Source organism: Labeo rohita, chromosome 11, assembly GCF_022985175.1.
Source record: "Labeo rohita strain BAU-BD-2019 chromosome 11, IGBB_LRoh.1.0, whole genome shotgun sequence".
Lineage (NCBI taxonomy): Eukaryota > Metazoa > Chordata > Actinopteri > Cypriniformes > Cyprinidae > Labeo > Labeo rohita.
Window position 1 is genome coordinate 18,342,834 of NC_066879.1, and position 15,070 is coordinate 18,357,903.

Here is a 15,070-nt window from a genome sequence, read left to right on the forward strand (position 1 = left end):
GCTCATGTGGAGGTGGTGAGAAAGCGGACAAGTGCGGACAAAATCCAACTGGCAACTAGACGCCGCGATTTTCAATTGGGGGACTTTCGCATATCATGGAATTATACGAGGAATCCCGGCCGGAGCAGTTCTGCCGCTGACTACATCGCCAGTGCTTTATTCCCGACACGGTCTCCTTCTGAAGAAGGTAAAGTTCGGCTGAACTCTTGCTGTTACTGTACTGCGAAAAGAGACATCAGCGTCAGGCAGTGGATGTATGACTGATGCATCCATCAGTGAGAGCAGAACGGAAGTTTGACAGCGTGCTCCAGTGTATCAATGAAGGCGTTCGATGCGGTGATTGATGTTGTCGCAGTAACAATGTAACAATTTTAGAATGTTTCCATGTAACAGTGTCAAGTGCTGCTGGAGGAGGCAGGTGGACAGCAGACATCCTCGAGATAGTGGATACAGTCGTTTAAAAGATAGGTTTACAGTATTAGTGTTTCACAGCGTCTTTCTGGATTGGAGTTTATGCAATGAAGCGGTTCGTTCAGTAAAAATGCACTGCTCAGTTCGAGGCTGCTGAATTGTGATTGGCTGTTTATTATCACCTGTCGAATTAAGCTTTTGTTTTTGATCTCAGGGTCAAGGTTGATGTCTCAGCTGTAAAACTATTTTTGCACACATAAAAACTGTAGTTTAACTCGTCAGATAAGTTCGGCCTCCACATTTAAATCCCCACACAGTAAAATTAAGCGATTGGAGTCAGTGTTTCAGGGTCAGCCCACATACATCTGTTATTCCAGCTACACGTTCACCGTTCGCTTTAACAGGCCACATACTGCTTAACTTTTTAGTTTTAAAAGAATTTCAAATTCCCAAATACCATGCTTTACAGCTGCCATGGAACTTATGGCAGAAGCAGCTGGAACAAATCAATTTGGCCAGTGCACTGGGTTCCGTCTGCCTTGTTTTTAAAACAAACATTCTTGTATAATCTTGAGAATAGGTTAGTTCTGATGAGCTGTCCATCATACAGTTATTCAAAATGTGCAAATATGTGAGATTTGAAAATATAAACTAGACTTGTAGTGAAAATGTGGTTGATATATTTGTTCGTTTAAAGAATATGGAGAATTGTTTCAGGCTTTCCTGTGGTTTGCAGTTCATTTAGGCAATTATGGTTATTGTAGGCCTGTGATGCGTTATTATGTCATGGCAGACTCAGAGTACCTATCAACTTTATTTCAGTCACTAAGTAAGGGGTAATGTACAGTCAGGCAGTCATTATCACAAAATACACTCCAACAGTCTTTTATGGCTTATTTTATCTTATCAAGTAAATAAATAAATGGATGTGAAATACTGATCTTAGTATTAGCTTATTCCTTGTGGAAAAAGGTTTCCAGTGTTGCTTTGGGCTGCAGTAATTCTTCAGAAAAACTTGTCCGCTATCATGACTGACCAATCAGAATTCCAAAAAGCTGTGTAATAAAATAAAGTACACATCTGTATCATTCCCCGGGTAATATTTGAATTGCAAACAGACCGTGAGCGCATGGTGTGGTTTATCAATGGAGATTTCACAGGTAGAGCATGTGTACTGTTCAAATAATAATTAGTCTTTAGTTAATATAAGCAGACTAAGAAAACAAAGTTCCATTTGTTTCCAATAGTGCATAAAGTGTCAGTTAAGATAAAGGCAGATATTATTACAACACTGTCAACACTGTATTTGTTTGTATTACTCTGATATATACATATATACTGAGCATCTGTGCAGCCTGCTTCTTATTGATGTCCTCTCTGGTCTTGTCTGTCATTGATTGAACTGTAGGCTTCATCTCCAGCTGATTCTAGCATTGACTCAATGTATGATCACAGAGGAGACGTTTACAGTGGATTAGCTGCAGATTAATACATATGAAAGGATATGAGTGCACATTGCTCATTATTTGTTCTGCTAAATGCTAAATTACCTATTAGCCTTAACATAGTGACGCATATTGATGCATAACCGCAACGTAAGTGATGCATATTGCATATATTTATATATAGTTTTATAATTTAATTGTACATTTAATAACTGTATTTCTGTTATTTAGAATTTATATTCTAATTTTATTATATCTAATTTTATAATTACTTTTTATGTAAAAATTATATAAAAATATTACAATTAAAATATTTCTAAGATATTTAATATTTAAAAAAATATATTAAATATTTGATGTTTTTTTTTTTCCATAATTTTTAAATGTAACAGATGCTGTTATATTTGATGCTTTATTTCTTATAGCATATTTCAGTTCATCATTATAATGATTAATATTTAATTTAGCAACACTGTTGTTATACAGTGAATGCAACAATAACAATACATAGAAAACCAAAGCTTTAAGTTTGCATTGCATAAAATATTATGCTCAACAATCATGAGAGGTTTCTGTCATTTGACCCGAAATCTCATGCTGGCCCTGACCGGGTCAGGTCAGATGTCACATCTACTCGTCCTTGCCATAAAGCCATTTTAGTTGGCTGCATTAAGTTGCTGCATTACATTTCAGCCCTTTAGAAAGCTACAGACAATACACGGCACAAAATGTGTAGATAATTAAGTGTCTTTTCAGCATGTAGCACAGCTGTATTTTCTAGAGCGTTTCTCATTATCCGTCCATACAGCAGAAGGACCTTGAATTCCTGTCAAAAACTAGGCCATCTCAAAATGGCAAATTCTCATTTTCTCAAATGCATCCCCATGGCCCTCACACTATTATAGTCTCGCTATCTCCATGCTAACCTACATATAATGTCTAAATAAGATGAATAAAGGACATATAGGTATTATTCTGATATTATTGCACCTTAATCTGTTTGTTATCTCATCTACAGGCACACCGCAAAGTGGAGCAAAATGTCTGACAAAATGTCCAGTTTCCTCCACATCGGGGACATCTGCTCCCTGTATGCGGAGGGATCCACCAATGGATTTATCAGCACTTTAGGGTAAGACAACCATCCTCATGTCGTCACCCTGTCTGTGGACATCAGCATTTTAAATAAGAGGAACTTGAAAATGCAGGAGCACAAGAGGAAGAAGAAAGTGAATGTACAACACTCAAAAATGAGAAGTAGTGAAAAATGTTTTGTTTGTTCTTGTGCATTTTGTTTTGCAGTGTGCATTTCTGATGCGTTTTAGTAGGATATGATGAATGGCAGTTGCTAGTGTATTGATAGATGGTTGCTGGGGTTCTGGATGGTTACTGTCAATTGCTAGTCAAAAGTCTATTCTAGTTCGCTTACATTTTGTCTCAGAATTAAGTAATTGGTCTCAGTCAAAAAATAGTACGAGAAGTGTTTTCTCCTTCCTTTAAGGGGTAGTTCACCCAAAAATGAAAATTCTCTCATTAATTACTCATCCTCACGTCATTCCAAAAGTTTAAGACCTTCGTCCATTTTCGGGACACAGATATTTTTGATGAAATCTGAGAGCTTTCCTACCCTGCATAGACAGAAATGCAGCTTGTAAGAACATCGTTAAACTACAGTTTTATGAAGCTACACACTAAAAAATGCTGGATTAAAAACAACCCAATTTGGGTTATTTGGCAACCCAGCACTGGATAAATATTGGACCGAACACATACTGGGTTATTTTGACTCGGCTGGATGGTTTAAATGTTTTTACCCAACATACTGCGTTGTTTTTAGTCAACTGTTGTTTAAAAATTATTACATTGCTGGCTTAAAATGGCTGGAAGAGGCAATAGCAGTAATCAAAATATGAACATTTATTATTAAGAAAGAACGCCCATCAACAAAAATATAAGATAAATTGAATTTATCGGGGTACAGCATAGTTTACAATATTACATACATTTAAACTAATTTAACAAGCGTTTTAGTAAAACAAAATGGAACATTTAAAAGTAGCATTTTAATTTAAGTGTATTCAGTCGTTCTCCCTAATCACTTTTCACCGAAATAGTGTTAATTCTGCCTCGCGTTTCACTCGTAGCTGAAAGATGCTGTTACTGACTCCATAACCTGCCTAGAAACAAACAGTACTGAGATTAGAGAACATATTTTAACATTGAATTAAATTAAATTCAGTATTATAATGTATAAAATCAATTTATGTTATGCAAGGGAAAGGCGTTTCCATCGTGCAAAACGACCGCTGCTGATGCAGCTAACTGACATCTCGTCCTTATATGTTGTGTTGCATAAAATAATATAATTTACAGCTCAGTAAAGACTTTATAAATTAAATAAAATGTTTACAAACCTATATTTCGCTCAAGAAGTGCACCAAAACAGCAGTGCTGACAACTGCAACACTCTTTTCTGTAGAGGACGAAAAGCCTGACTGTAACTCAGCAGAACTCAGCTGGGTAGAAAAAAAAATGAGTTACCCATTAAAAATGACCCAGCAGCTTAGTTACAGAAAAACTACCCAGCAAATGTGTACAAAATATTACAAATGAGCCAATAAAATGACCCAGCAGGCTGAACCCAGCATTTGGGTTAAAAAAAATAACCCAGCATTTTTTAGAGTGTAGAAAATCTGCCCAGCACCTGGGTAAAAATATTAAAAACAACCCATGGGACGGACCCAGCAGGCTGAACGCAGTATTTTGGTTAAAAAAAACAAAAAAACACAGCATTTTTTTAGAGTGTACGAGAATACTTTTTGTGTGCGAAGAAAACAAAAATAACTTTATTCAACAATTTCTTCTCTTCCATGTCAGTCTTCGACGCACGTTCATAAAAAGCACCATGACACATGTATTTTTGTAGCTTTGTAACATTATTAACCACATAAGGGTGAGTAATTAATGACTGAATTTTCATTTTTGGATGAACTGTCCCTTTAAGTATTTTCTTAGCTCATATTAACTATTGCAGTTAATGACTAAAAACTAATGTTAACAAATGAAAACTTATAGTAAAATGTTACCAATTGTACATATGCACAAATAATTTATTCACAATAAGATCAATAACATGCACTTGCAAAATAGATTATACGAATATAGTGAAATCTGTATGGGGGACTTTTTTGACCTTACACGAAACTCCCAATCACACAGGTCTTAATGAAATGACTGTTTTGCCGCTGAAATTTTGGTAAATGTGACCACACGTTTACGTGGTTGAATTTTATGTCAACTTAAGTTAAATCTAACCTATTTTGCTGTGCTAATTCCAATTTAGGAGCAGTCAGTTTACTGAAATGTCTGCAAAAATGTGCACTTTACAAATTTGTATTTTAGCAAAGTATAAAGCTCAGCTCACAAAGAAATCACGACATGAGCGAAATCTGCAGGGGGGGACTTTTTCGCTCTTACACGCAACCCCTGATTGCACAGATTCGTCTTGAAATGACTGGATTTTGCCAGCAAAATTTTGATTTTAATATTTCCCCACTGCTAACAACATGCAACTCATTTTTGTTTGCAGCCCACCAGTTACATAAATGTGACCCTGGTCCACAAAACCAGTCATAAGGGTCAATTTATTTAAAATTGAGATTTATACATCATCTGAAAGCTGAATAAATAAGCTTTCCATTGATGAATGGTTTGGTAAAATAGGGCAATATTTGAACTATTTGAAAATCTGAAATCTGAGGGTGCTAAAAAATCTAAATAATGAGAAAATCACCTTTAAAGTTGTCCAAATGAAGTTCTTAGCAATGCATAATACTAATCAAAAATGAATTTTGATATTTACGGTAGTAAATTTACAAATCTTCATGGAACATGATCTGTACTTAATATCCTAATGATTTGTTGCATAAAAGAAAAATCAATAATTTTGACCCATACAGTGTATTTTTGACTATTGCTACAAATATACCCATGCTACTTACGACTGGTTTTATGGTCCAGGGTCACAACTTAGAGATGCATTAATACAAAAGACAGACAGTTGACGGTAGTTGCGATCTCCTTCGTTCACATTTCTGTATTCTGCTCTTGCACTTCACTTAAATGAAGCCAAGTCTCAACGCTGCCCTCCTCACGTCCTTCCCCTGGAAATGAGATTGTGCCATCTTCACTTAATCACACCCTGCCACCTCCTGGCAATCAGCCCCCTTTGCCAGCCTGCGTGATGTGGCCACACACACACACAAACACATATGCGGCTACCCCACATCACCCATCCATGGCAACAAAAGCAAGCGTGTAGCTTTGAAGAACAGAACATTGACAGATCTCATTTGTCAAGACGCTGCTGTGCAGTTGTTGTGCATTGTAATCACTTTCTCTGCCCTGCTACCGTGCGCACATCCTCATGATCCACAGCTATATTTAGCCGTACTGGCGTACGTAGTGTGTAGTGTTTGTCTCGGTGCCACCGAGCGACCTTAGTGCAGATGGGATAATGAGCCACCTGGCCTACAGCTGGGCACAGGGAACCAGAAAGGACACAGCGGTGGTGTGATAGGAACTGGCAGTCCTGCACATGTGCACGCGTCAGTCAGGTGCAAATGGACTAAAAGACCAAAGCCACCTGTACGTTAGTCACTGGAGAGTGTGAAATTCATATGCCAGGGAATGGGTGAAAACAGGATGCACCTTATATATACGGACTTGTTGCTGGTTCATTTGAATACGTTTGACAATATTAAGTGTTTTGAAGCCTCTGAAATACTTTTAGACTGCTTGTATTTAAATTATGGACTGTCATACAATACGTTTGTGCTTTAAAACTTTGTTGCCTACCTAGACAACATTTTTGTTTTCATAAGCCTAAGATAGACCAAAAATTCTGTGTAAGTTCAATTTAGATGTTCGATTCCACCTGTGATAATCAACAACACCGTGTAGCTTCTATTCATTACTATTTTATTTGATTAAAAACATAGTAAAAGTAGTAATATTGTGAGATACTATTAAAATGACCATTTTCTGTTTAAAAATATTTTAAAATGAATTTTATTCCTGTGACGCAAAGCAATTTTCAGCATCATTACTCCAGTTTTCAGTGTCACATGTTCCTTCAGAAATCATAATATGCTAAATTGCCGCTCAAAAAACATTTCTTATTATTATCAGTGTTGAAAACAGTTGTCCAGCTTAATATTTTATGAAAACTGTGATAATAATGTATACTTTTTTTTTGTTATTATTTGATTAAAAGAAAGTTTAAAGGAACAATATTTATTTAAAACAGAAATATTTATTAAAAATGTCTTTACTGTCACTTACTGTCAATTTAAGGCATCCTTGCTGAATAGTATTAAGTTATGGTATTATACACAACAAAAAAAAAAAAAAAATAGCTGCAAGCAGTGATTACCGGGGTTCAAGCGCTTTAGGTATTTAAGCACATAAGAAAAATATATTACATATTATTTAGCAAGCCTGTAACCACCTAAATCAATTATTAAATATGATGTTGTTATAACATTTATGACTATTGTAGCGCCAGCTGTGGTTTGATCTTTTTAAAACGTTGCATGCTTGTATAGAATCACCTGTTGCATGTGCTCAGTGGGTTTTGTGAAGTTTTGAGTTTTAGTTTATGCTTTATAGGTTTTTGGGTATATTTGGTCAGGCCCCTGTTCTAAAGGACCCCGTTATAACTTCCCAAAGGGTAAACTTCAACATGTTTTTGATAATTATTGACCTAGAGAGTCCAGAGAATTGCACTGCTGTGTTTTTTTTTCCAGACTGAGCAAAAAACCTAGGACTAGTTCGCAAAAGTAAACTTTTCACATCTTCAATCATTTAAAAAGCAATTTGATTGACAGCAGTGGTTCTAGAGGCAAAGTTGTTCAGAACGAGGAGGTCTATCATACGATATGAATATCATTTGTATGTGCAGAAAACCGTGCATAAAAAATATGATAGTGCCCCCAGTGGCCAATTTCTTTCAAATTTCTCACAGACCTTTGGGGCCGTGAGTCAACCTTGCCTAATAGGTGCTCAAACTTCATCGGGCAATGGCGGACATGTTTTATTGAGATACACAAATGTCCTTATAGACACTTGTGGTGCTTTAGACCAAAACCGTGCACATCAGTTTTCATGTTGATAGAACAAATGGTTCCCTAGTTATAGCCATTTTTGTTTTTTCCCTCTTATAGTGCCACCAAGTGACCAATCTCCGTCCACACTGTAGGTGGTGTGAGAACTTCCATCCCTCTAAGATTCAAGTCTCTACGACTTGCGGTTTGGTTTGCACGATCAGTTTTACTTGTAAATCACTCCGTGACCATTCTAACAATTACAATAGGGTTTCAGCTCTACGCGCTTGAACCCCTAATAAATACATTTTACTCACCGCAAATGGTAATGCATGTGACTGTGATGACCAGAAAAGCAGTACAGCAGTATACAAACATGTAAAAATTTAGTTTTATATATTTTTAAATATATTTTAAATGTATGCGAAAAATGTAGTGCCGTTTTGATTTGTACTTTCAGCCACTCTTATGATGCCCTGAAAACCTTTGCAGTTTTAATTAGTAAGTTTGGATATGCATGTTATGCATAAAAATGCTGTTCAAGTTCAATTTGTACATTAAAATGCACTTCTGTGCAAGTTTATTTTGTACACTCTGATGCATGTATAATGCAGTTCAGGCTTGCAGCTTAGTAGGTTTTGAATTGCAGCCAACAATGTACAGTATAAGGGTATGACCAGGACTCTTGCTTAGAGTTGCTGTCAGAATTTTTTTCTTGGATTTTAGCTTTAAAATATTGAGACTGATGGAACAAAGACTACTCCTATTACTCCAGATGACTACTGATAATTTAAGGACAGTCTTGTTTGGCATATTAGGATTTTCCTAGTCTCTCACTCTCTCACACATGTGGCCCAAAAATCTCTGGTCCCTATTTTTATGTTCCCTCCTCTGCTCAAACCCAAATAAGAATTGTGTGTTGCTTTCTGACAACACCATATTTTCTGTTATTTTTTACAGCTTCAGAGAAGTTGACAGTCAAAATGACTAGCAAGAAAATAACGTGGACTGACATGTCAGCTGCGGCTCTGTTCATACAGTCACAACTGACTTGCTTTGCATTTATCACTATTTTTCATAACCAAACACTGAAATAAGAGTTAGACTGCCAGTGAACCGTTCTGGCTGTTAGAGATATAGTGAAAGCATAACGAGAGGCAAATTTTGGTGTCATTACATTATCACCAAATGATTGGATCAGTATAAATTGACATTAGCTCATAATGAGCATACAAGATAATGCCGTCGCTCATACATTTAAGCAGATAAACCTTTAAGGAAACAAAAAGTCCTCTTGATTTGCTAATCGTTTTTCTTTTTGTATGCTAACACTATAATACTATAATACTCCACATGTAAGAGAAAAAAAAAATTCGAACACAATATTCCTTTCTGATTTATGCTGAGCTGACTAACTAAAAAACAAAAAGCTATACACGAAAGTTTTTTTTTTTTTTTTTTTTTTTTTGCAATTATTCAGAATTTTTGGAGTTGGTCTAGAATTAATTCTAGAGTGTGATTAAATAGTGTGAAATTTGCTGAGTAATTCTTTACTTAATATTATAGTAAGTATCCTTGCTTACCATTACATAGTATTCATAATTTTTGAATTTTCAAAAGTTTTCACCCCCGGTTTTAAATGCATCGTTTTTCCTTCTGGAACATTGAGCATTTAAATCTTCTGTAATAGTTGCATATGGGTCTCTCATTTGTCCTCCGTGAGAAAAGATGGATCTCAAAATCATACAGTCATTGTTGGAAAGGGTTCAAATACACAAACATGCTGAAAAACCAAATAATTTGTGGGACCTGAAGGATTTTTTTTAAGAACAGCAGGCAGTTTAACTGTTCAGGACAAACAAGGGACTCATGAACAATTATTACTTAAAAAAAACAAAACAAAAAAAAAAAAAAAAGCTGTGGAACATTCAGGTAACAACACAGTATTAAGGATTAAGCATATGTAAACTTTTAAACGGGGTCATTTTTATAAGCTAAACTATTATTTTCTCTTGTGGACTATATGTAAATGTCTTTTATGTGAAATATGTTATTCAGGTCAGTAATACTCAAAAAATTACCATGCATTTTGAATGATAATTTTTATATATTATTATTTATTTATTTATTTTTACTTGCATTTATTATATTGTATTTATGTAAATATTTAATTGACATTTAACATTTTAGGTTATTAATATTTTGTCCATTTTCCAAATAAAAAGACTGTAAATGTTTTTTTTGGTAATGCTAGCCTATTGATGACCTCCGTGCTAATAAAAGTCCACTTTCGATTGCATGTTTCTTTAAATATACTGTCTTATTTTATCATGCTGACAGATACGAATAGCACTGTAGTGCTCTGAACTCTGTTGAAGTTTTTCCCCCACAATCAGTTCAGAAAATGTGAAAAATAGCTGTATAAAAATAGAGATACTCAGTATGCTGCCTCCAGAGAAGTTCTCTGACTCATGTCTTTCATCTCTACAGTCTGGTGGACGACCGCTGTGTGGTGCAACCAGAATCCGGGGACCTAAACAACCCTCCTAAGAAATTTCGAGGTAAGGCCACATTTATGTCTCCGTAACTACAGACTCTGAGGTGTTATACGTGAATGTTTTAGAGAAGTTTGTGGAGGATGTGTTAGACCTTTTTGGTTTCTTTTTTGAAGCATTTTTGTGCGATATCTGCTTGTTCAGTTTTGTTATGGTATTTTCCTGTCATGTTGGTGACCGTTGGGTCCAATGCTGTCTCACGACTAATTTGTACATATTTTACGAGGTGACTAATTTGTACAAATTCGTACAACCTCACTCATACGATTTGTCTAGACCCCAGATATGGGTAGGTTTAGGGGCGGAGTTAGAGGTAGGTCATTCGTACAAATTCATACAAAATTGGGAAATCAGCTGCTTCATATTAGCGGCATGAAAAGATCAGGATGAACAAGCGACAAATAGCAAGATTTCATGTGCTGCCTCCTGTGGCAGCACATTATTTATAGCAATGCTTGCATATAGGTGCAGTAAGGTCAGTTTGGGAAGCACTGCCACCTACAGGTGCACTTCGCTACAGCAGCATATGAAATACCGAATTGAGCAAAATTATATCATCATACCATTTGAAATATAATAAATAACGGTATTTTTCCAGTACCGTAATACCGTGCACCCCTACTCCAGATATGGCTTTTCTGTTGTGGTAAACTTGCTCGGTAGCTCACCTAGTAAATTTGCGATTAATGTGTTTCATTAATCCTGTGAAGCACAGGGTCATGATAAAGGAGTTCAAAGATATTAGAAGGAAGCTAAAATGGCATGGTTGTTTTTGTCCCATCTTTGCTTTTCCTCAAGGGATAGTTCACCCAGTTACCCCTTGCAAAGACCCGTCCCCTTTGTTACTATTGCTATGTTCGACAAGCCATGGCGAATGTTCTCACGCAGTGAAAAATACATTGCGGAGCAAAAAGAAAACTGACAATATGCCGACAGACAAGGCAGAGCAGGTTACTTTTGTTAGAAAACAAAGTCTCAGCTTTCAAATTTTGTCATTTTGTTAAGAAATTCAAACATTAAAAAACATTTTGTGGCACCAGTTCAAGCCGCACATGTACGCAAAATAAACATGAATGAACATCAGAAGGTATCGTTTCAGCCACGGATGACGTCAATACACCATTTTTAAAGTTCACTTCACCTGTCTGGTTTGTTTGTTGGACAAAATGCCAGATTCTGTGTTGTGATTGGTCAGTTCTCCTGTCAGTCAAACTCCCGGCAAAGTTCTGTCAATTAGTCAACCTCAAGTTGTTCCAAATCTGTATGAGTTTCTTTTTTCGATTGAGCACAGAAGATGATATTATTTTGGTAACCAAACAGTTTGTGGTAGCCATAGACTTCTGTAATATATATTTTTTTTCATGCTATGTCAGTCAATGGCTACTTTCAACTGTTTGGTTACCAACATTCTTTAAAATATCTAAGAAAGAATCTCATACTCATTAGGTATGGAACATAAAAGTGAGTAAATAATGACAGAATTTTCATTTTTGGGTCAACTATCCCTTTAACACTATTGTTTATGGTAAGGTTTAGTGTAGTTCATACGTTAATTACAAACATGATAGAGCGTTAACCTTAGTGTCAATCACCAGACATTTTATTTCCAAACTACCGTAATATGTGCAATAACAAACATAAAACTAAAAACGCTTGGACAATTCACTTTGAAAGTATTGTGAAACGTGCAAAAAGCAACCTATTATCATTTTGCAGAAATGCTGCAGGCACTTATTCCCAAAAAGCCTGGGTTGTGTTTTCCTTTGAACCTAAGCAAGGTAGTTGTTAAATAGGATAAAGGATGGGAATCCCAGGTGCTATAAAAATACATTGCCACTGTAACACTTTTAAAATGTGCTATATATAAAAATGCTTTCACTTGGATGAAAGAGGTCTCACCCAATTTTGGAAAAATAGTACTGAAAATGATGCAACGAAATGTATTGCTTTCGTGTGTTGAGAAAGCTCATGAAGTTTATTTCCAGCAGTAACACACCTGTCTGTCATTTATCTGTGAACTGGAAGACCTTGATTAGCTGGTTCAGGTGTGGTTGATGGAGCTGAAAAAAAAACTTGATAGTATTGAAGATCTCCAGGAGCAAGACTGAGCTGTGACTTTACCCTTTGCGTGGTGGAAAGAGACTGATTCTGTCCTCACCTGTCAGATGTTAAGTAACCTAGTCCTCTGGGCTGCTGTGTGGAAACCGAGCCTTAGGCATGCTGGGAGAAACCTCTGAGCCCCTTCTGCTCATATATTGTTCTTATGACAGCCTGTCACATTGCAGCATAATGTGTCATCTCATTCTTTTACCAGTTGGTGTGTTTATTTAGTGCATTATCTTCCCACCTGTGTCCGAGGTCTCAGTCAGCCTTAAACCAAGAGGCAAAAGCTAGGGATGCTCAGATCAGAGTTTTACAGCTGATATTGATTTCTTAAAGGAGCTTGCATCTTTGCGTCATTACGATGTTATTGTTTATGTTGCAGTGTTGGGGAAAGTTACTTTTAACTTTTTTAATGCATTGCAATATTGCGTTACTTCATAAAAAAAGTAACTGCGTTACTTAGTTACTTTTTATGGGGAAAAAAGCAATCTAAGCTTGAAAAAAGTAATCTGATTACGTAACTTGTGTTACTTGTAATGCATTACCCTTTATGAGAGAAACTGAGAGATCATGTCATTTTATGTGTTTTTTTTTTTTTAAATAGGGGTTGACAGATAAGTGTTTTTCAGGGCAGATGCTGATAACGGTTATTGCAGATAAAGTAGACTGATAACCAATATTTTGAGCAGATATGTCTGGTGTAAAAATGAAAATTAATGTAAAAATTAAGAAAAACAATAGCTGTGACAAAAACTTCCTTAAAATACTTTTAAGGTGCTTTATCGGCAAATCAGTTTTGAAAATGACCAATGCCGATAACCATAAAAATGCTTAATATCGGCGCCAATAATTGGTCAGGCCAATAATCGGTCGACCCCTAATTTTCTTTCATAAGGGGTACTTGGGTATGTTTTTCAGGGCTGATGCCGATACTGATTATTGCAAATCAAGTAGACCGATAACCGATATTTTGAACCGTTATATATGTTTGGTGTAAAAATTTAAATTAATGCCGTAATAAAGAATAACAAGGGCTCTGAAATGGATGTTCTTAAAATACTTTTTAAATGACAGTATTTTATCAGCAAATCAGTTTTGAAATTGACCAATAACCATAAGTATGTGGAGTTATATGTTATATGGTGGTGTGATATATAATGCATTGCACTACTTTTTATCAGTATATTTGTTTTTTTTTTTAATAATAATAATTTTTTAACAAAAAACCCAAAAGTTATATTTTTGGCAACTGTAAACACCAAACGTGAAACATGGGAACAGGAGAGGTGTCAGTCAATAAATGCGAAAACAAAGTAGTTTAGGTATTTTGTTGTAAATTTAAAATGTAATGTTAGTTTACTAGTTACTTAAAAAAAAAAAAAAAAAAAAAAAAAAGTAATCTGATTATGTAACTTGTGTTACTTGTCAAGTAGACTGACAACTTGTAAATGCAGATAACTTGATAAACATATATAACAGTTTCTCTCATAAATGCTTTTAAATTATTTTATCTGCAAATCGGTTTTGAAAAAAATGATACCGATTATTACAGATCAAGTAGACCGATAATCGATATTTTGAACCCATATCTGGTGTAAAAATTCAAATTAATGTCAAAATTAAGAATAAAAGTACTGACAAAAACTTTCTTTAAACACTTTTGAATTATTTTATCAGCAAATTGTTTTGAAAATGACCGATACCGATTATTACAGATGAAGTAGACCACCGATATTTTAAACTGATATATATATCTCATGTGAAAAATACAATTAATTTAAAAATTAAGAATAACAAGGGCTCTGATTAAAAACTTTTTTTTAAGTACTTTTAAATTGGGCTATTTCATTGGCAAATCGTGTTTTGGAAAATGATTGGTACCGATAACCATAAAAAATGCTTAATGTCGGTGCCGATAATTGGTCGACCCCTAATTTTTGCTTTAAATATAACGTTTATAGCAATTATAACATTAGCCTAGTTAATTCCAAATAATCATCCCAAATGTCTCATATTATTTGTTTTTGGTTAATTCTCCAATTTCTACTGTATTTGTGCAAAAGACAGCAAGTGATTGTCACTGAAATGGCACTGGCTAAAACAAGCATGCAAATAGGACTTGAATGCTTGTCAACTGGTAAAGTTAACTGTCATTGCCAGCTGTTTGAGGCTGTCAGATGTTTTTGCATGTGAAGTGTTCAAGCCTTTGCTTGTAGCACTGCTGCTCAATTTTGGCTGTTTAATATCCGAGTCTTTGCCCAGTCTTAGGGGTTTCTTTCTATGACGTTGATGTTTTAATATGCTTCACACTGTCGCGTTACCTTTTACGGTGCTTGAACGCACATACCGTATCTAGAATCTTTTTTGTTTTCCTTACAATCCTTACATTTTTGAGGGGCATTTATATCCCTCATAATTGCAATAAAACTGGCATTTGGCTTCAAGTCAATGA

At 35.4% G+C, this 15,070-nt stretch overlaps 1 protein-coding gene across 1 annotated transcript in view; it reads left to right on the plus strand.

Moving 5' to 3' along the window:
* Positions 1–15,070, plus strand: part of itpr1b (inositol 1,4,5-trisphosphate receptor, type 1b) — a 160,630-nt gene continuing 145,560 nt past the window's right edge. The window contains 3 exon segments of the mRNA XM_051122130.1: positions 1–187; positions 2,875–2,988; positions 10,451–10,521. Of these exon segments, the coding sequence (XP_050978087.1) occupies positions 2,897–2,988; positions 10,451–10,521 (163 nt within the window). The 5' untranslated portion in view covers positions 1–187; positions 2,875–2,896.